Source organism: Delphinus delphis, chromosome 1, assembly GCF_949987515.2.
Source record: "Delphinus delphis chromosome 1, mDelDel1.2, whole genome shotgun sequence".
Taxonomy (NCBI): domain Eukaryota; kingdom Metazoa; phylum Chordata; class Mammalia; order Artiodactyla; family Delphinidae; genus Delphinus; species Delphinus delphis.
In genome coordinates, this window is record NC_082683.1 from 125,222,033 (window position 1) to 125,245,587 (window position 23,555).

Below are 23,555 nucleotides of genomic sequence, written 5' to 3' on the forward strand. Positions count from 1 at the left end.
CTGTCCTGACTCCTCTTCCCCTGTCCTCCAGTCTGTTCTGAAGCCGCGTATGAGATCTGGAGCGCCCGTCACTTTGGCTAGTGACGGGGCTGATTAATTTGCTTTGTACATTTTCTTTCACTTTCCTTTTTTCCTTTCTCTGGAGGCATCACCTGCTGGTGCTGTGTCTTTATGAATGTTTTAACCATTTTCATGGTGGAAGAATTTTATATTTATGCAGTTGTACAATTTTATTTTTTTCTGCGAGAAAAAGTGTAATGTATGAAATAAACCAAAGTCACTTGTTTGAAAATAATAAATCTTTATTTTGGACTTTATAAAAAGCAATGAAGTACCCCATAGACTGGTGTTAAATGTTGTCTGCAGTGCAAAATCCATGTTCTAACATATGTCATAATTGCCAGGAGTACAGTGCTCTTGTTGATCTTGTATTCAGTCAGGTTAAAACAATGGACAATAAAAGAATGAACACATTCCTCATGTGTGATTCACTCTTGTCTAAATACCACAACCTGTGACTTCTTTACTTTCTAAGCTGCTAGTTATCCAAGATCTTGAAGAAATACTGAACCTGAAAGACAAACACGTGATTTCATCAGTTCACATGGAAGTTCAGGCTTTTCTACCCGACAGAGGCCATAGAGCTGGGTCAGGACTCTGAACACCAAGGTGCACACCCCTTCCCAGTGAGACAGCCAGGTTAGTTGGAGGCAGAGGCTCAATCAGCGAAGTTTTAAAGTTCAAGTTTAGAAATATTTTGCAGTGATACTCAGTTTAGAAAACATGAAATTTTGGTTCCTGCTAGCGCTTCACGAGATATGGTTGTTAGTAGTTCAGTTAAAAAAAAAAAAATGAGGTTAGCAATCAAAAAATGGACAGAAGAACTAAGCAGACACTTCTCCAAAGAAGACATATAGACGGCCAAGAGGCACATGAAAAGCGGCTCAACATCACTAATTATTAGAGAAATGGAAATCAAAACTACAATGAGGAATCACCTCACACTGGTTAGAATGGGAATCATCAGAAAATCTACTAACAACAAGTGCTGGAGAGGGTGTGGAGAAAAGGGAACCCTCTTGCACTGTTGGTGGAAATGTAAATTGATACAGCCACTATGGAGAACAGTATGGAGGTTCCTTAAAAACCTAAAAATAGAGTTGCCATATGATCTAGCAGTCCCACAGCTGGGCATATATCCTGACAAAACTGTAATTTGAAAATACACATGCCCCCATATGTTCACAGCAGCACTATTCACAATAGCCAAGACATGGAAACAACCTAAATGTCCATCGAGGATGAATGAATAAAGAAAATGTAGTATATATACAAACGGAATATTACTCAGCCATAAAAAAGAACATAATAATGCCATTTGCGGCGACATGAATGGACCTAGAGATGATCATACTAAGTGAAGTTAAGTCAAAGACAAATATCGTATCACATATGTAGAATCTAAAATAGGACATAAATGAGCTTACCTACAAAACAAACAGACTCACAGACATAGAGAATAGACTTGTGGTTGCCAAGGGGTGGCAGGGTGGGGGAGGGATGGATTGGGAGTTTAGGATTAACGGATGCAAACTATTACATACAGAATAACACTGTATAGCAGAGGGAACTATATTCAATATCCTGTGATAAACCATAATGGAAAAGAATACGAAAAATAATGTGTATATATATGTGTGTAACTGAAAAAATGAGCATGTGCCAAAAAAAAAGGTAGGGTTTGAGGTTCAGTAAATTAAGAAGGTTTATACCTTGCTTTTTGGTTCATGGTTTGGCCTAAGTCCATATTTAGCCATATATTTAAAAATGAGCCTTAGAGTGAAAGGAGATGAAAATGAGCTTTCTGAAAAACATTCTCCAGGTATAACGGAGCTGAAGATTTAGTATCCCTTAACCCACGTGGGAAGTACCCAAACTAAAATCTTGGCATCATCATATTTCAGAAAATGGAAACCTTTCACAAAGCCTGTGCAGCCAAAGCTTACATCAATCCTTCCTGCTTTCAGGCTGGTCCCAAGAAATCCTTTGGGACCTGAAATGCTGAAATGCCTCCTCAGTTGGGCTCTCCTCTTACAGAAACAGACCCAGAGGCCCATGGCCATTTCTGTGACAGCACAACTTGTTCAGAAATAGTAACAGCTTAAATTCCCACCTTATTGCCCCACATTTATTACCCTGCCAATCTGCTTCTCTTGTTTATTCTTTAAAAATACTACCTGAGACTTTGCTATCTCTAGAACAGCAAATCGTGTGATGGTAAATTAATACCGGAGAAACAATGACTCCATTTAACAAAAAACAGCAAAGGGAACTGTGAGAAATGGCACAACTGCTTAGCTGCAAAGATTTTAGGAGCCCTCCTTAACAACTGAGGAAATACGGCAAAAATCCGTAAACGGACAACATATCTACCTAAAGCTGGGTTTCTCAAAAAGCAACCTCCACGTACATTGAAATGGAAGGTATCGTTCCTTTAACAGAAGATGGTTTGTTCTGCTGAAACATCGACACTTTTTGCAGTGTACATGAGTCTTAAACGTGTGATGTTTATGAACAAGAAGTGGGGAATGGCTTTACGTCTGAGGAAAGGGGAGTATTTATTCAAATTGGAAGGTCGTTTGTATTTTTGAGACTGTTCTCAGGTCACAACCTCGGTCAGACACACTTAACCCCCTGCTTTCACATGAACCTTGTACCTTCTGTTCTAAGACACTGTGTGTATGTGCATATATGTGTGTGCATGGGCACCTGTGTATGTATGTGTGTGCTCTCTGCCTATTCCTTCCTTCAAGATTCTGTCCAAATCTTGCTTCCCTGTAGCCTTTCCAGATGGTGCCAACCTATGCCCTGCCCGTGCGAGTGCTTATACCTCCACTAGGAGACTGGGGAATTGGTTAGTGTTTTTTGACTCCGTACGTATTTGTTGGCTGCCTAGTCTGCTAAGTACTCTTCAACTGCCCCGGAAAGACCCTCGAGTGACCCTCTGCCACTCACATTCTAGTATGAAGTACCTGCATATTTCTGAAACTCTTGCTGCTACACGTTTATCATGATTTGCTCTCCTCGTATTATTAGATGACACGTTTCTTGGGTGTAGGAACAGTGCCATCTACTTTTGGGGTGTCCTTACATCCTGAAAAGGGGTTTTCATACAAGTCCCGTCAATCAAATATTGAAATCCTCACACAGAATATAAAAGGAATGAGTTTTTCAAAGGCAGGGTTTCTCACACGTTGGCTAAGTACCACTTGGAATCAAAAGCATTGGAATAATTACTAAATAGAGGAAAAAGGATTCTTTCTTTTTCTTTTTTTTTTCCCAATCCATCACATTCCCTGAAGGAGAGCTTCAATGTGGTGCTAGTATGGCTTCAACCCAGGTTACTACCCTTTCAAATAAAGGGAGATAGGCCTGGGGCTCAGAACCTTTTGCAAGCAATAGTATCTAGCCAGAATTTAATAACTTTTCTTTTCATTGTATTTATTACCTTCAATTAAGGACAAGTAATACTAGTTTCCCACTTAGGCTAAATAAATATTCCCATGATGGAAAATAAACTTATTCAAGTATCACAGCGAATGAATTTAAAGAAAAATAGTAAATACGATTTCAGGTGGTACTCAGATATGGTAAAACTCATGAAGGTAATAAAGGCCAAGTAGACTTTAGGAACCTTTGCCCCAAAATACAGCATTAACGGAAGCCAAGGTTTTCGGTTCTGTACCTGTTTGGGCAAAATCTAATCTGAGCTGTTTTAGAACAATAGCATGCCCTGTCTGCTCAAGCTGCATGCATTACCAGAGGGAACTGCTCCAACTCCAAATTAAAAACATTATCAGTGATCAGAGACGAAAATCTAGTTATTAAAATCTTTCAAAGTCCAATGAAAGCTCAAACTCCTGGCATTTTAAAGGATTAGTAACACTTCAATATCAGTATATATTTATTTGGCCCATGGAAAGGAACTAAGTGAGGTTACTTCGAAAATCCATGACTAAGGACAGAGGGAAACATAATACAGAGGGAAACTATCCAAGGAGCATTTAAGAACAGCTGTAATCAAGTGAATAAAGTGATCTTGGTTTCAGATTCAGAGAAAATGTGACTCTGTCTTTTCTTCTTCAAGAGGAAACTAGCATTAGCCAGACATGTTATCCGCCATTTCTAGGCTCTGCACTGGAAAAGATGAACAGGAAAGAGAGAGATAAACCTGTTATTCTCCCAACTGACGCCTGCAATCACCAGCATCTATAGCCTACCCAACGTGAAACAGAGAGATCGGACCAAGGCAGATATCTTGGTTCATATTTTAATTCTCTATTTTTCTCCCAGAGACTGTCAGCATTGGTCTGTTCTGAGAGGTTAAGTACCTCATGAAGGTACTGATTTTTATTGACTACAGAACCCAGCTATTTTATTTAGCCACAAATGAATCCCACACCCTAAGAAAAGGCCCACATTGTAATAAAACTGTGACTTACTATCTCTAGCTGGCTTTACCACAAAACTTTTAAAAAACTGGGATTTCATAAAATCGGCACCCTTACAAGCAGTCTGTAAAGCACTACCTTTTCCAAGGAAATGCTCACCTTCTTCCTCTAGTGCTTGTCCCATACAGGCCAGGTAGGAGGAGACACTGAGTGATTTGAAACCCACCTATTCAGTTATCCACAATGTCTGATATACTCAGTATTCATTCCTCTGTAAGGTGGCCCTTTAGTGCCCATAACTTGTTACAGGGATTTATGGTCACTAAATTAGCAAGTACTGGAGGAGCATGGAACAGTCCTATAGCAATGGGATATAGGATCTATTCCTTTACATAGGAACGGGGGTTCTAAAATGACTAGTGGGTGAGGATCAGGTATTGGGGAGGTGCGGATAATTCAGCACTGGAACCTCTGGGGGGCAAGGGAACAGAATAAGGTTAACAGACACTTTGGGATTGTACTACCAAAAGTGAAACATGGCACGAGAAGTCCATGCTGACGGAAACCTGTGCCTAGAGCTGGCCTTTCTCCTTTTCTTTGACTTGCAAATGTCTTCCAAGCTACCTACTATGTGCCCAGCACCGACTATAAGTGGGGGAGGGAAGGGTTCAGGCATACAAGATCCCTGTTCTTATGAAAATTTTGCCTTCACGCTTCTAAATGTCTTAAATGCCCTAAACTACTCTCACCTATACTTAATTCATTCTTTCCCTCCTCTGTCAATCATTCATTCAACATGGAGCACATCCCATTCATGATAATTCAGTGATGGGTGAGACCTGGTCCTCAGAAAGCTTATAGACTGAAAAGAGGAAAACCCGCGTAATCAAATAAAATCACTATCGTGTGCTAAGGTATGAGTGGGAATAATTAACTGCTAGTGGGAACACAAAATGTTTCATAAAGTGGTTAACATTTGAGTCCTCAGGATGAGTTGGAAGTGACACAGAGGAAGGAGCAGCGAATTTTAGCTGAATATACAATTGCTATGCCAATGGGCAATGATACTTTAATAATCAGATTAACTTGAGGATTTGTTCTGTCTTTATCACTGTTAAATAAGAACAACAGCTTACATTTATGAACTACTTCACAGTGTATGGTCTAATTTCATATATAAACCATCTCCTTCACACCAGCTCTGTGAAGCTGGTCCCCTTATCCCCATACAGAGCAGGTTCCTGAGACTCAGAGGTCCATGACTTCCCTCTATAGTAAGCTGAGGAACTTGCTCAGTTGGCAAGGCTGGAACTTGAATCTGTGTCTTCCAACTCTAAGCCACAGTGGCACTGTGACCTTCCATGGAGTAGCCCCTGCCTTTGCTGATGACCGTCTATAAATTATTGCCAATTCTGTAAGAATGTAATTCAAATAAATGTACATTTTCTGTAATTGCTTCAAGTGTAGACTCAAGGAAAGCTTCCAGAGAATGTCTCGTCTTTGCCCTGAGTACGGTGCATAACAAAAACGGGTCTCAAGGCTAGTGATTCCCTGTCCACCACTCCCCCAGAGGAACTTCTAGTATATGCAGCAAGCGTGAAATCTCCTTGCATGTTTTATTAACTCTGGCTTTGTATCAGAGTCTCTAGTGTAGCTTACTGCTCCTGATGCCTGGGCTCCGCCACAGATAGCTGAATCAGACACTTTGGAGGTAGAGTGCAGGTGTCTGTTTTCCAGTGGTTCTTAAGGGAGCTGAGCAACAAAAATGCCTGTGGAGCTTTCTTTTTTCTTTTTTTTCTCCTTTGAAATCAGAGTATAGATGTGCTCGAACATTTACAGAATTTATCCATCCTACTGTCGTGGAGTTCAGCACCAAACTAAAATATATGTACCTGTGCCATTATACTAGATAGATTTTCAGTACAGTTTTGTTAGTGTTCCAATAATATACTGATTTTTAAATACATCAGCCTATTCAGAAGGGAAACAACTTACTACTCACTTGGGGGCCCTTATAGCCAAGGCTGGCTTCATGGACGTGTAACCTGTGCTGACACACAGGGCCACATGCTTAGAAGGGCCTATGCCTGGTTTAGTGTTCCACTGTCTCTCTCTTGAAATTCTTAATAATTCTTGAACCAGCGGCCCTACATTTCCATTCTGTAACAGTTCTGCTTACAGCCATGGGCCTCTGTGCTAGGGCTACTTTGGCCTGGTTTTCCTATCGGGTGAGTGGAAAATGTGGTTGAAAAGGCTGCTTGTAAAATAAGCAATGAACAGATCCATGGTGAGAGGTGGCGGGTTGGGGAAGGTGCAAGGTGAGGCTGGCTATGGAAGATGGGAGCCGCCAGACTTGCTAGGAGGGAAACAGAGGCCCAGGAGGGCAGGCCGAAGCCTTGGGGCAGGGGTGAGGGGGACAGGGCCTCTGCTGTGGGGATGGTTGGAGGAGGCTACCAGCAGGCCTTTAACATGTGAGCTGGAATCCTTTCTGAACTCTTCCCACGCTCCCTCTCTCCCTCTTTGTCTTCTCCCTACAAGTCACCACTTGTTTTCAGCTCTCCAGATAATGGAGTTCAGAAGTAAACAGTTGTGAGGAAAAAGGTTGTGGGTAAAGGACCTCTGTTCTCCAGACATAAGGTCTCAGAGGAAACATCCTCGCCTTGATATAAAGGAAAAAAAAAAAAAGAGATGAAAAATCTGTTCCTGCTTACTGTCTCAGCTACAGAGCCCAGAACGTCCTTGGGCTGCAGAGGTACCCCCTCAAATCTATTTATAGGCTACAAAATATTAATAATAAAGTTGAACCTACTGTAGTTATCTCCTTCATATGTTTATCTTCTCCATGGGTTCGGAGGCCATATTTGAAGTCTTTTTTGTTTTTTTAAATTGGAGTATAGTTGATTTACAATGTTGTGTTAGTTTCAGGTGTATATAAAAGAGATAACTAGGGCTTCCCTGGTGGCACAGTGGTTGAGAGTCCGCCTGCCGATGCAGGGGACACGGGTTCGTGCCACGGTCTAGGAAGGTCCCACATGCCGCGGAGCGGCTGGGCCTGTGAGTCATGGCCGCTGAGCCTGCGCGTCCGGAGCCTGTGCTCCGCAACGGGAGAGGCCACAACAGTGAGAGGCCCGCGTACTGCAAAAAAAAGAAAAAAAAAAAAAAAAGAAGATACCTAATAAGGACCTACTGTATAGCACAGGGAACTCTATTCAATACCCTGTAATTACCCATATGGGAAAATAGTCTTAAAAATGAGTGGATATATGTATATGTATAATTGATTCACTTTGCTGTACACCTGAAACTAACATTATAAATCAACTATACTGAAATAAAAATTAATTTAAAAAATTAAAAAAATAAAAACAGAACTAATAAGGACCTCCTGTATAGCACAGGGAACTCTACTCAATATTCTGTAATAACCTATATGGGAAAAGAATCTAAAAAAGAATGGATATACGTATAACTGATTCACTTTGCTATACACCAGAAGTCTTTTAAGACAATGAAAATTTCACACTGAAATGACTAGACATTTCAGTAATTCTGTAAACCCAATATTCTCAGTTTTCTTATAAAGATCTCTTGATTCTTCTGCTGCCACCCACTAATGAGAGCAACTGTCTTTTTAAAGCTAGAAGGAAAATACACCTCAGCCCAGAATAGAGTGGTGCTGACCTTTCTCTCTATAGGAAATATATACCATTTTTTCTAATATATCTAACAGGAGTCCTTTCTAGAAATTCATTCTAAAATTGTGTTTTGTGACTCATTCTTATCTGGCCTCTTCTGCCCTGAAGGTGGTTCTGGTTGCAGCTAGTCCCTCCCCAGGCCCTCAAAAAACCTAAAAGTGTGAATAGGGAACTTCTGTTCCCTTCTCCCTACCCTCAATGATTAAAAAAGTACTCTCTGAGGGTCACCATATGAGAGCCACGGATAATTTTTCAAAGTTTACATTTAAAATTTTACTTACTCTTAAAAAGTGGAGTCCTTGTTATATATCAAATGCTTTCATAAATTATCTTGTGTCATCCTTAGAACTGAAACAGATGTATTAGTCCCATTTTTCAGTTGATGAGACTGAGGTTAGAGCTAGCAGCTTGCCTGAGGACGCGTGATTCAGTTGAGTGCCTCAGGCTTTGCTCACGCTGGTGAAGAGCTCAAGGTAAAGATGGAGCCTGGCTGCGGTGGGGACGGGTTTGACTCCTGGCCTTGCCATTTCCTGGCTGGCTGACCTTGAGGAAGTCATAACTTCTTGGTTTCTCATATTGCACATCTCTAATATAATAATACTGATTACATAAGGTTGTTGTAAAGATTAAATGAGTTAATATACGGAAAGCATTTAAAACAGTGCCCAGCATATAGTAAATATTACAAAATAATTATCATTATCAGTTCTCCCATATCCTCACAATGCTGTGGTCTGTCCTGCTGTATGTCAGTGAAGCCATGGGTTTCTGAGCAATTCCATCCGGCTCTGAGAGCCAAAACTGCCAGGGCAATTCCAGCTTACTAGGGGACAGCCTACATAATTAACCAGGCCATGAATGACAAAGGCAGACTGAGGACCTTTGCAAACAAAGACAGTAAAGAGACTCAGAACCAAACACAACATGTAATCCCTGAATGGATCCTAGAGCAGAAACATTTTTTTTTCTTGTGCTACAAGACATTTGTGAGTGAAACTGGTAAGATTTGAATGTCTGTACATAGTATAGTGCTGTATTAATTTCCTGATTTCTAATCATTCTGTGGGGAAGGAAGAGAATATCTGTGTTTTAGGAAATATACACTGAAGTATTGAGAGATAAAAGGGAATCATAACTGTAATTGACTGTCAAATATATATACATACATATAATAAATAATGCACACATACACAAGGAGAGAAAAGAGAATGATTAACGTGGTAAAACGTTAACATCTGGGGAATGTGGGTAAATGGTTTAGAGAAGTTCCTTGAATTGTTATTTTTTTGCAATTTTTAAAAATAAGTCTAAAATTATTTCAAAATAAAATGATAATATTAATCAGTAGAAAAAACAGCCTAGTATAGTGAAAGAGTACTGAATTTGGACTTGGAAGAACTTTGTTTGATTCTAGTCACTATTTCCTCGTGCTGTTAGGCAAGTCATGTAAACTCTCTCAGGCTGTTCCTGAAACCGTGGACCTCAGATTGGGTCTTGAATCCACAGTCTTTTAACTGACATAACACACCTGGTCTCAGGACTTAATGAAGCTCAGGTTCTTGATGTCTTGTCACAGAAATAATTCAGTGAGAGATAAAGTGATAGGTAAAGAAGTGGATTTATTTAGAGAGAAACACACTCCACAGACAGAGTGTGGGTCATGTCAGAAGGTGAGAAAGGCACCAGGGTACGGGGTTGTCAGTTTTTATAGGGCTGGGTAATTTCATAGGCTAATGAGTGGGAGAAGTATTCCAGCTATTTTAGGAAGGGGCGGGGATTTCCAGGAATTGGGCCACCACCCACTTTTTGACCTTAAAGGTCAGCCTTGGATCTGCTGATGTGTTACAATGAGAGTATACTGAGGGTCAAGGTCTAGTGGAAGTCATTGACTCATCTGCCATCTTGGACCTATTTGGTTCTAATCAGTTTGTCGTGTCCTTGGGCTATGTCATTCTTCTAAAGGTTGTGCCCTGCCCCCTTCCCTCCTGTTTCATTCCTAAATCTAAAAATTGAGAACAATAAGATCTACCTCATTGGGATGAATGTGTATATACGTTGATTAGTGGATTTATAAATTCGCAGCTCAGGATGGGCTTTGCTACAAGTCAGTTTACGGTGAAGCTAAGAGGCTCACCTGGGAATATCAGTCAAGAAGGGGAGAAAACTCAGGTGAACTTGTCATTTCATGTTCGAAATTCATTTTTGCTGACCCCCCTACAGAAAAAAAGGTTTTGATAGGGAACATATTCTGTCCTTAAAACTTAAAAAATGTCTTCAAGTAAGAAAAGGAAATGTAAACATGATGATCAATTGGAGAAGGAGTGATTCTCCATCTGGTTGTAGATCAGAGTCACCCTTTAGATCTCTAAAAAACAACAAATGGATGCTTGGACCCCATTCCCAGAGAGTATGATTCATTAGGTCTTGGGAAGGTCCAGGATATATGCACTTCAAATAGCTCCACAGATACTTCTGATGTTCATGGGGGTTGCAAACCACTACCCTAGACAGTTAGTAAAAGTAGGCGCCCTAGAAATCAGAGCTGGAACCAAGCCCATCTGATACTGCCACAAGTGATCTGAAGGAAAGAATGAAATCTCCCAGTTAACTTGGCTTTTCCTAGTACACTGGAGGCTCTCAACATGAATAATGTGCCCAAGAGATGGGTAAGGCCTCACACGATGAAATGGGGAATATGGGCAAAAAAAAGGAGACTGAACTTCAACAGGCTCATCTTGGGTATTCATGAGAAAGAAATGAAAGTAGCCTCACAGAGTGAGTTCTATAACAATAAACGGCGACTTGGGAAAGGGATCTTGGAGTGTGTCCTGATGGTCCCCTAAAGACTTGGGCCCAAGGGGCAAATGCTGTCTGGGAGGCCATCTTTGCAGACTGACCTCATAAAGGATACTGGAAGTTAAAATCCAAGGAAGTACAGTACCTTTAAAAAAAACAAAAAACAAAAAACCCACAGGTATTCGTTTCCTGGGAAGTTCTTGTTGCTATACTTCACACACATTTCACTTTGAAAAGCTCCAAGAGGAAAATGATTAAATTAGAAAATAGCAACTCAAGTTATTTAGAAGATATGGCATCACTTTTATAAAGACATGTTAGAAAAGTTTAAAAAGCTCTTAAATTAGATCAAAGCAGATAGAATATATAATCAGAATATACAATTAGCTAATGAGGGGAATAGTTGGGATGGACTTTTCCACTAAATCCAGAAAGAACTGGAGAGGGCAAATGTTGAGATAATTTAAGATTAAAGAAAAAAAGACCTCCTTACATCCAAAGATTTAAAGGGTCAAAATGGCTAGAATCATATGTTAATAATATCTTTTGAAGGGCAAATTGGAGATGTGGAAGGAATATTTTTAATCTTTGATAACAATGTTATAAAAGGCAATTGCCATATTTTTCTATAAAACTTTCCTCACTGTTACTAACAAAAAAGTTATTCTGGGCTAAATATATTCCAGTGAAATTTCAACCTTCTTATTATGTATTTAAAGAGCTTGTTGCACAGTTCCTGGGAAAGATGAATTGAGACAATGGCCCTGAGCCGAGATGGCCAGTGCTCCTGGTAGGGAGATAACAGCCTGGAAGACAACTGCATGCGAAGAAAGAGATGAGTTGACAGCTAATTCTAAGACAGGGAGGCTCCCATCTCCACCTGTGCTCCAGCCACCACCACTGTCATTGCCCAAAGCAACCTCTGAATCTCACACACCTTCCCCAGCTCAAAACCTCCACTGGCTCCCTGTTTCCCACTGTATTATGTCAAACCTTCCTGGCTTGGCTTTCATAAAGCCCAACATTACAGCCCCCTAAAACCAGCATGCTTTTGGCTCCAGTCATTCTTCCTTTTCTGATGCCCAGGGACAAAGAAAGGACTTTACCACTTCAAATGTCCTTTCTTTTATTCTTTCAGCGCAAGGGATTTTATGCTTCAGGGCAAGGGATGCTCCTTTTACTTCTTTTGTATATGTCAGAATTCTTCATATACAGTAGTCCATAAAGTCTTGATAATTAAATATCTGTATCGTGTTCTCTATTTCTCTTCTTTATCACACCCTCATCACCCACTCTTTCTCAAAGTCGGCTATAGATAAAAAAGAAACTTCTTACCTAAATGGACATTTCCCCAAAGAAGACATACAGATGGCCAACAGGCATATGAAAAGATGTTCAACATCACTAATTACTAGAGAAATGCAAATCAAAACTACAGTGAGGTACCACCTCACACTGGTCAGAATGGCCATCGTTAAAAAGTCTACAAATAACAAATGCTGGAGAGGGTGTGGAGAAAAGGGAACCTTCCTACACTGTTGGTGGGAATGTAAATTGGTGCAGCCACTATGGAAAACAGTATGGAAGTTCCTCAAAAAACTAAAAACAGAATTGCCATATGATCCAGCAATCCTACTCCTGGGCATATATCTGGACAAAACTATAATTCAAAAAGATACATGGGGACTTCCCTGGTGGCACAGTGGTTAAGAATCTGCCTGCCAATGCAGGAGACACAGGTTCGATCCCTGGCCCAGGAAGATCCCACATGCCACGGAGCAACTAAGCTCGTGCGCCACAACTACTGAGGCTGTGCTCTAGAGCCTGCAAGCCACAACTACTGAGCCTGCGTGCCACAACTACTGAAGCCCGCGCACCTAGAGCCCGTGCTCCACAACAAGAGAAGCTACTGCAATGAGAAGCAAGCACACAGCAATGAAGACCCAGTGCAGCCAAAAATAAATAAATAAATTTTTTAAAGAAGTCCCCTTGTAAAAAAAAAAAAGATACATGCACCCCTATGTTCACAGCAGCACTATTCACAATAGTGAATAAGATGTGGAAACAACCTAAATATCCATCATCAGATGAATGGATAAAGAAGATGTGGGACATATATACAATGGAATACTACTCAACCATAAAAAAGAACGAAATAATGCCATTTGCGGCAACATGAATGGACCTAGAGATTATCATACTAAGTGAAATAAATCAGAATGAGAAAGACAGATACCATATGATATCACTGATACGTGGAATCTAAAATACGACACAAATGAACTTATCTATGAAACAGACACAGACTCACAGACAGAGAACAGACTTGTGGTTGCCAAGGAGGGAGTGAGGGTATAGGAGTTTGGGATGAGCAGATGCAAACTATTACATATAGAATGGATAAACAAGGTCCTACTGTATAGCACAGGGACCTATATTCAGTATGCTGTGATAAACCATAATGGAAAAGAATATGAAAAAGAATGTATATATGACTGAATCACTTTGCTGTACAGCAGAAATTGACACATTATAAATCAACTATACTTCAATAAAATAAATTAAAAAAGAAAAAGAAGCTTCTTGCACAATCTCCATCACTGGCTTCTGCCAATCACGCTGATATAACAACAAACACTGACATTCATGAACAGAATGGAAAGAACTCTGTCCCTAGGCCAGCAAAGACCATGGTTGGTTTGCAATGAACAATTTAGGGCAGTAGAGAACTGAAGAGGATTTCAGGAGGGTAAGAAATGAGTGACTATATTCCTATCAAAGAAGAGTAAATAGGCTTCTAGAAAGAGGCAATTATGACAGAGACATGCTTCAGGCAAAATATCATGAATTAATTTATTTTCAAACAAGAATATCAGTGGCCCGTAAATACTCCAAAAGTTCTTTAAGTTTCTAGAATAGTATAAAACAATGAATTATTTAAAGCCTTATCAGTTTAAAGATTTCATTTAGAGTAGCTTGGATCTTAGTTTCTAAGCCTTATTTTGAATGGTATAACCCTGTCTTGGTCCTATCAAAAATCTAGATAATTTATTTTATTTAATGTTTCATATTCTCTCAAACTACTTAGAACAGAACAGTGATGTCAAAGACTGAAACAGAACCCAATCAATTAAAATATAGGTGACTTACTATTGGCATATTCCTCTGGTGCTATTTTCAAGAATAATATTGACAGGCTGAAGAAGTGTTTTAAAACAAAGAGAGAGATGTTCCATGGATCCTGTCACTGGGAAATTTACAGCAGAGAAAGATGACGGTGTTTCAAGATATAGCAGGGATGGCAGCAATAACAACAACATTGAAAATAATGCGGTAGAGACTGCCAGTGCCCACCCAATACTCATTCTCCCTTTCTCCTTTATAAGAGGATTTTGATTTTGTTGGCGCCTAACGAAGTGCATAGCCTCTGTTACAGGTGAGGGGCGGGGAGGGGAGGATGGTGATTCATTTCTCACTAATGTCACATATGCAGAAGTTGTTGGGTAGGGCTTATAGGAAAGCTCCTTAAAAGCAGGCACTCAGCTGGTAGTATCCTGTTGCCCTCTGCCCTTCAGTTCTTTCTGCCTGGAATGAGCACATGATGTTAGAGACAGAGTAGCCACCTTGGAACTAAGGGGCAGTCACAAGGGAAAGGCCAAGATTACTGCAGAGATCTTGGGCCTGGATTGTTGAGCGGCTAAACCAAAGCCTATCATGGCCTGCCTCCTCACTTCTTGTTTCACAGTAAGAAAACCTTTAATTTGTTCTCTTTTTGGCACTTCTGTTCCTAGCAGCCAAATTCTTAACGGATATAAATAACAGTAATAACTACAATAATAATGGTGATAACAATAGCACTGTTCTAAATGCTTTGCATTATCTCATTTAATACTTACTGATCTATGACTGTTATCTCTGTATGACAGTTCAGGAAACTGAGATTTAGGCCCCATAGCTAGCTAAGAAGCAGAGTTAGGATTTGAGCCCTGGCAATCTAATTTTTTTTAAATTAATTAATTAATTAATTAATGTTTGGCTGCATTGGGTCTTTGTTGCCACACGCAGGCTTTTCTCTAGTTGCAGCAAGCAGGAGCTACTCTTCATTGCGGTGCGCGGGCTTCTCATTGCGGAGGCTTCTCTTGTTGTGGAGCCTGGGTTCTAGGCGCACAGGCTTCAGTAGTTGTGGCACGCGGGCTCAGTAGTTGTGGCGCACGGGCTTAGGTGCTCCATGGCATGTGGGATCTTCCCGGACCAGGGTTCGAACCCATGTCTCCTGCATTGGCAGGTGGATTCTTAACCACTGCACCACCAGGGAAGCCCTGGCAATCTAATTTTAACTGTTTGTATTGTGATTTCTATTACCCTACTAAGTGAAGGAAAACATCAAGTAGCTCAATTGAGATTCTGGGGTCATGGATGCTGTTCTCCGTTGCTATTCTCCTTTATGCCAAATACACACATCTCTAATCTAGGCATTTCCAATAAAGATTCCTGAAACATTCAGAATTCATGCTTAAAAAGAGTAAAGTCAGATCAAATAGATTTTCCAGAAGAAAATCTCCCCTATGTGAGGATTTAGAACTACCTGCCCTGTGTCTGTCAACTCCCTTTCACTTCCTCATTCATCAGCCTGAACATTTTAGCCAGACATCATCCTCACCTTGTAAGAGTCTGGGATGAGATCTTCATTGATTTACTAAATCCCTACCCTTTCAGATGAAATCATACCAAAGGAGCAATTTAGTGCCAACTTCAGTGGTTGTTTTCTTTAGTGCAGGCACCATGCCTACTCCCTGGGACCTATAACTCCCCTAACCCAAGTGGAAATGATCTATCTTCAGCGGGATACACTTGGGTTGATTTAGGAAAAAACAAAACCAAACCAAAAGCAAACCACTCCAAAACTGCTTATGATATTTCCTGAGAAGATTTTTCGGAGGTCCTTTCCAAGCAGTTTCTGATCACCACTGCTCTTTGACTCAGTCATAACAGCAGTAAATTTGAGGGAACTTTTGCAATACTAGTTATTATGGTTAGGCCAACTAAAAATTAATTGAATTGCTTGGAAAATCAGAATCACAAAAGTTAAGCACTGAGTACCAAAAGAATTTTGTACAATCTTCTCAATTATATTGCTTTCTCTTTCTTGTGCACTTTCCATCTCCTAAAGATGAATAATAGCAGAAAATGCTGATGTTTAACATTTCTAGCTAGAATACATTTTGAACACGTAAAACTAGAGATGCTTATGACAAAATTCATTTAGAGGTAGGAGGTCCCAGTTTCCTAGCTATTCTACTTTTGATCTTCCTCCAACCCATTCTCTCTACTGCCACTAGAGTTTTCTTCCATAGCTCCTTATTTAAAAAACAAAACACAACCCATCACAACCTGGGCCTAGTCTACTATTCCAAATGCTACCATAACCACTTTTCCCTTCATATTTTAAACTCTAGCCACAATCATTTCAAATAATTACCTGGATACTCCATCTTCTGGCATATATCTGGGACTCTAGGCATGCAATTTCCTCTGCCCAAATGCTCTTCCTGTACCCTCTTCCCCCCATCCCACTTTTCACTTTGTAACCTTAGAATCTCTACTTTAAGCCATCAACCAATCAACCAACAGAAAACAAGGAAAAACCCTTGTGGAACTTAAAAAGAAACTGATAAAGGCCAAACTAATCATCTAAATCAGGGGTCACCAAACTTTTTCTGTTAAGGGACAGAGTAGTAAATATTTTAGGCATTGTGGGCCATACAATCTCTGTCGCAACTACTCAATTTTGCTGATGTAGCTGCAGAGCAGTCATAGACATTATGTAAATAAAGTGTGGCTGTGTTCTAATAAAACTTTATTTAAAAAAACAGGCAGAGGGCCAGATTTGACTGGTGGGCCATAGTTTGCTGACCCTCATCTAAAGCATGCTATGTCTAAATAGCACACATATCTCTAGCTGGCAAAATACATCATTTTCCATGAGTATACTCATAAATAGCAAAATCATACTGATCATACACAAGAGAATATATTTTGTTACAAATTGTATCTGCCATGTGGGATGCACTCATATTTCTTACCAAAAAATCTAGTTATAAATAATTTTAAAACCCATGAAAGCTAATTTTTGAGGGTAGGGATTATTGATTATACTTGAGTAAATGATATAATGTACATGATATCATTTAACACTTCTGGTACTTAACAAATGCTTAATTGAACCAAAACAGAATACAAATTCACCTTGTTACTGGAGAATTGTGCAAGGTTTTTGTGTTGTTTTTTCATGTGGCTTCCTCCCTCCCTCTTTTCCTTCCTTCCTTTCTTCAAGAAAAATTTCTGACTCAGAGAAGGAGCCAAAAACCCACTCCAACTTTGGTCACTGCAAAGCCATAACAACTGTAGCTTAGAGAGAGCAAGGACTGAGAATTTGGTACTAGTGAAACTGATGTTATATTTCTTAATTGATACTCAAGGTTTTGTAGGTTCTCATCACAGCAGTGATCTAAGGAAGTGGTCTTATTTGTTTTCTACAGAGATTAAATATGCTGCCTTTGTATAAGTTCTTTTCACTGATATACTATAATCCAAAAAACACTCCTTGCTTTTGGAAAAAAGGGCTTAAGTGTTTCAAAACTATTTCCCCATTTAGTTCAGTATTGCTAAATCACTCAATATTAAATATGCAGTTAGCGCCTTCTTTCCCCCATTTCTCTTCTTTAGCACACTTTGGGTGGCAGCTAGTCTCTAAGGATGATCTTTATGAGTCACATTGTCCAGTGTTTGTGGCCTTGGGTTTCCCCCCTTACACTGAATATGGGCCTGAGATTCACTTTAACTAAGAGAATGTGATGGAAGGGATGTTATGCCAGTTCTTGACCTAAGATTTAAGAAGGCCTAGCAGCTTCTGCTTTTGGCAGTCCTAAGCTGCCATGTAAGGAGTCTCTGCTGGAGAGATGACCATGTGAAGAGGCAGTTCTGAGCTGACATGGAGAGAAAGGGACACTCAGCTGTCTGAGCTAAGCTCTCTTGTGGTTCTCCTCCAAAATGTCAGAGATTTGAAGGAGCTATCTTGAACATTCTAGCCCCTTTGAACCGCTAGGTGACTGCAGCTCCAGCCAGCATCACAAAGAACAAATAAACCACCCAACAGAACCCAGTAAACCACAGAAGTGTGAGAGAGAAAATGATTACTTTTTCAAGCCACTAAGTTTTGGGGTAGTTTATAACACAGCAATATAGATAATCAAAATACTTTGAAATGATTAAAAAGAATATATTAATAGTGTTTCTTTTCTGGGAATCATTGCAGTGAATATTCTAACCATACAGAGTTCCACCTGGAGTTAGTAAAAAAAGAAAAAAAAAATTTTTTTTCCTGAAGAAAGTTTACTGACCTGGTCTTGACTTGGCCAAGAGGAACACGAAGTGAAAAACTAGATCTTCAGAATAGGGTAATTTGGGGATTACCTATAATAAGTGATCAATCAACACATTTGTTTTCTACAGAGAGAAGCAAACAGGTGCTATGGAAAAATCATCACTGTTGGAGTCAGATGTAGATCTGGATTTGAATCCCAGCATTTTTGTTTACTTGCTGTGGGATCTTGAGCAAATCACTCAGTATTGCCAAACCTTGGTTTCCTCAGCTCCCAAATGAGAATACTGGCAGCTCCCACCTTTTAGGACTATTTTAAGGATTCAGTTAGACAAATGTATGTAAAATGCCTAGCACAGTGCTGGTACATAACTGTACCAGCAAATCTTATTTTGTTGCCCTTATAGAGGCGTCATGACAAGAACCTGGCTGAATGGAAGGCCTAAGTCTTGGGGCGTGCCTCTGATGCTGGATCACCTTCCTCCCACCCTACTTCCTCTGATCACCCAAGGAGGTCAACAGGATGTGAAGAATTGAATCCTGCCTCTAACTGACAAGTATTACGATATCCATCTTGGGCTACTGTTATGGGAGGGACTGTGTTCCCGCCACATTCATATGTGCCCCAATTATCTCAGAATGTGACTGTATTTGGAGAAGGATCTTTAAACTGGTGATTAAATTAAGCTGGGGTTGTTAGGGTGGATCCTAATCCAATATGACTGGTATTCTTGTAAGAAGAGGAGATTAGGACACAAAAACACATAGAAGAAAGACTATGTGAAAACAGGGAGAAGACAGCCATCTACCAACCAAGGAACGAAGGCCTCAGAGGAAACCAAGACTGCCGACACCTTCATCTTAGACTTCTAGCCTCCAGAAATGTGAGGAAATAAAGTTATGTTGTCTAAGCCACCCAGTCTGTGGCACTTTGTTATGGCAGACATAGTAAACTAATCTAGCTACTCTGAAAATGATTAAGGTACATGAGGCAAGCGAATAAATCACAGGTTACAAAGAGAGTGGAAAGGAACATAGCAGATGGAGAGAGGCGGGAAACAAAGACAGGATGGAGACAGGCCTTGCCACTTTGGGAGCTCAGGTTGTGATGGTCATTTGAGATCTGCCTAAGTCCATGCCTGAGCCTGGTAGGTAAAAGGTTCACCTAAAGACACTGAACATCAGAAAGAAAATAACACTTCTATACCAAATGCAGAAAGAGATAAAAGTCTGTCACTCGGGACCCTCTTTCTTATGAAAAGTTTTAAAACATCTTAGAGTACAAGTGAAAATGGAAAATGCTTTGCTATTTTGAGACTCGTTCACTCTTGTAAATGACATCTGTGATGTCAACATTCAATGAGAGCTATTCAGAATCTGGCACTTTTAATTCATGTGAGAAGTCCAATTCCACCGAGTAAAGAGGATATTAGGGTTACATTTAACATAGAGTGCAAATATTGCATTGGAGTAGGTTAGGGATAAAAATGTCAATTATATGTAAAATTAAATACCACCTTTTTGAATCATTTGCCTTGGCATCGTGGAAAATTTTCTAGCCTTCTCCAAGAGTGTGACATTTGGTAACAGTAATTCATAAATGGCCTGACTCCCCAGTGAGTCACAGTGACTAAAATACTTTGAATAAATGTTTCACTTATTTATATTGTTGGGTCAAAACCACAATTTGCTGAATTATCTGTGTTGGTAACATTTTTTAAAGAGTTACAATTACCACTTGCAACCTCTCAGTGCTCCATATGTTGTTGACACATACAAGAAAGTGAGTAGATAGGATTAATGGATAATGATTGTGTACCCCCATGTCTTAAAACTCAACAAAAAATAGATGAATTAAATAGGCAGCCACAGTGATTATATTTAAAAATAGAGCTTATTCCCATGAACAAATGATACGGAGCACCAAAGCAGGGCGTTACTAAATCTTTGAGCCTGCAAATTGTAAAATAACTTCTTTTTTTGTTTCTTTTTAAATAAGTGCTCACTTATTTTTCAGCTGGTAATATGTACATGTGAAATTTTACTTTCTTTCTTTTTCTTTTAACAGATCTTTATTGGAGTATAATTGCTTCACAATACTGTGCTAGTTTCCATTGCACAACAGAGCGAATCAGCCATATGCATACACATGTCCCCATATCCCCTCCCTCTTGAGCCTCCCTCCCACCCTCCCTATCCCACTCCTCTAGGTCATCACAAAGCACTGAGCCGATTTCCCTGTGCTATGTGGCTGCTTCCCACCAGCCAACTATTTTACATTCAGTAGTGTATATATGTCGATGCTACTCTCACTTTGCCCCAGCTTCGCCCTCCCACCCCATGTCCTCAAGTCCATTTTCTATGCCTATCTCTTTATTCCTGCCCTGTAACTAGGTTTATCAGTACCATTCTACTGTTTTTTAGATTCCATATATATGTGTTAGCATACGGTATTTATTTTTCCCTTTCTGACTTACTTCACTCTGTATGACAGACTATCCACCTCACTACAAATAACTCAATTTCATTTATTTGAATGGCTGAGTAATATTCCATTGTGTATATGTGCCGCATCTTCTTTATCCATTCATCTATCGATGGACACTTAGGTTGTTTCCATGTCCTGGTTATTGTAAATAGTGCTGCAATGAACACTGTGGTACATGTCTCTCTTTGGATTATGGTTTTCACAGGGTATATGCCCAGTACTGGCATTGCTGGGTCATACGGTAGTTCTATTTTTAGATTTTAAGGAAACGCCACACTGTTTTCCATAGTGGTTGTATCAATTTACATTCCCACCAACAGTGCAAGAGGGTTCCCTTTTCACCACACCCTTTCCAGCATTTATTGTTTCTAGATTTTTGATAATGGCCACTCTGACTGGTGTGAGGTGATATCTCATTGCAGTTTTGATTTGCACTTCTCTAATAATTAGTGATGTTGAGCATCTTTTCATGTGCTTCTTGGCCATCTGTATGTCTTCCTTGGTGAAATGTCTATTTAGGTCTTCTGCCCATTTTTTAACTGTATGGTTTGTTTTTTTGATATTGAGCTCCATGAGCTGTTTGTATATTTTGGAGATTAATGCTTTGTCTGTTGTTTCATTTGCAAATATTTTCTCCCATTCTAAGGGTTGTCTTTTTGTCTTGTTTATGGTTTCCTTTGCTGTGCAAAAGCTTTTAAGTTTAATGAAGTCCCATTTGTTTATTTTTATTTGTTACTCTAGGAGGTGGGTCAAAAAAGATCTTGCTGTAATTTATATCAAAAAGTGTTCTTCCTATGTTTTCCTCTAAGAGTTTCATAGCGTCTGGTCTTACATTTAAGTCTTTAATCCATTTGTGGTTTATTTTTCTGTATGGTGTTAGGCATTGTTCTAATTTCATTCTTTTACACGTAGCTGTGCAGTTTTCCCAGCACCACTTATTGAAGAGGCTGTCTTTTCTCCATTGTATGTTCTTGCCTCCTTTGTCGTAAATTAAGTGCCCATATGTGCGTGGGTTTATCTCTGGGCATTCTATCCTGTACCATTGATCTATATTTCTGTTTTTGTGCCAGTAACATACTGTCTTGATTACTGTACCTTCGTGGTATAGTTTGAGGTTGGGGAACCTGATTCCTCCAACTCCATTTTTCTTTCTCAAGATTGCTTTGGCTATTTGGGGACTTTTGTGTTTCCATATGAATCGTAATTTTTTTTTTCTAATTCTAATTTTAATTCTGTAAAGAATGCCATTGGTAGTTTGAAAGGGATTGTATTGAATCTGTAGATTGCTTTGGGTAGTATAGTCATTTTCACAATATTGATTCTTCCAATTGAAGAACATGGTATATCTCTCCATCTGTTTGTGTCATCTTTGATTTCTTTCATCAGTGTCTTATAGTTTTCTGAGTACAAGTCTTTTACCTCCTTAGGTAGATTTATTCCTAGGTATTTTATTATTTTTGTTGCATTGGTAAATGGGAATGTTTCCTTAATTTCTCTTTCAGATTTTTCATCATTAGTGTATAGGAATGCAAGAGATTTCTGTGCATTAATTTTGTATCCTGCAACTTTACCAAATTCATTGATTAGCTCTAGTAGTTTTCTGGTGGCATCTTTAGGATTCTCTGTGTATAGATCATGTCATCTGCAAACAGTGGCAGTTTTACTTCTTTTCCAATCTGTATTCCTTTTATTTCTTTTTCTTCTCTGATTGCCATGGCTAGGACTTCCCAAACTATGTTCAATAATAGTGGTAAGAGTGGACATCCTTGTCTTATTCCTGAGCTTAGAGAAATGCTTTCAGTTTTTCACCATTGAGAATGATGTTTGCTGTGGGTCTGTCGTATATGGCCTATATTATGTTGAGGTAGGTTCCCTCTATGCCCACTTTCTGGAGAGTTTTTATCATAAATGGGTATTTAATTTTGTCAAAAGCTTTTTCTGCATCTATTGAGATGATCATGTGGTTTTTATTCTTCAATTTGTTAATATGGTATATCACATTGATTGATTTGTGTATATTGAAGAATTCTTGCATCACTGGGATAAATCCCACTTGATCAAGGTTTATGATCCTTTTAAACCTTGTGTTGTTGGATTCTGTTTGCTAGTATTTTGTTCAGGATTTCTGCATCTATATTCATCAGTGATATTGTTCTGTAATTTTCTTTTTTTTCTAGTATCTTTGTCTGGTTTTGGTATGAGGGTGATGGTGGCCTCATAGAATGAGTTTGGGAGTGTTCCTTCTTCTGCAATTTTTTGGAAGAGTTTGAGAAGGATGGGTGTTACCTCTTCTCTAAATGTTTCATAGAATTCTCCTGTGAAGCCATCTGGTCCTGGACTTCTGTTTGAGGGAAGATTTTTAATTACAGTTTCAATTTCATTACTTGTGATAGGTCTGTTTATATTTTCTAATTCTTCCTGGTTCAGTCTTGGAAAATTGTACCTTTCCAAGAATTTGTCCATTTCTTCGTGGTTGTCCATTTCATTGGCATATAGCTGTTTGTAGAAGTATCTTATAATTCTTTGTATTTCTACACTGTGAGTTGTGATTTCTCCTTTTTCATTTCTGATTTTATTGATTTGCATCCTCTCCCTTTTTTTCTTGATGAGTCTGGCTAAGGGTTTATCAATTTTGTTTAACTTGTCAAAGAACCAGCTTTTTGTTTTATTGAACTTTGTTGTTTTCTTCGTTTCTATTTCATTTATTTCTGCTCTGATCTTTAAGATTTCTTTCCTTCTACTGA

At 39.3% G+C, this 23,555-nt stretch overlaps 1 protein-coding gene across 3 annotated transcripts in view; it reads right to left on the bottom strand.

Moving 5' to 3' along the window:
- Window positions 1-287: 287 nt before the first annotated feature.
- Window positions 288-23,555, bottom strand: part of NME7 (NME/NM23 family member 7) — a 263,043-nt gene continuing 239,775 nt past the window's right edge. For all 3 annotated transcript variants that reach the window (XM_060033650.2, XM_060033658.2, XM_060033644.2), the window contains one exon: window positions 288-571. In XM_060033650.2, the coding sequence (XP_059889633.1) occupies window positions 539-571 (33 nt within the window). In that variant the 3' untranslated portion in view covers window positions 288-538. The remainder of the gene's footprint in view (window positions 572-23,555) is intronic.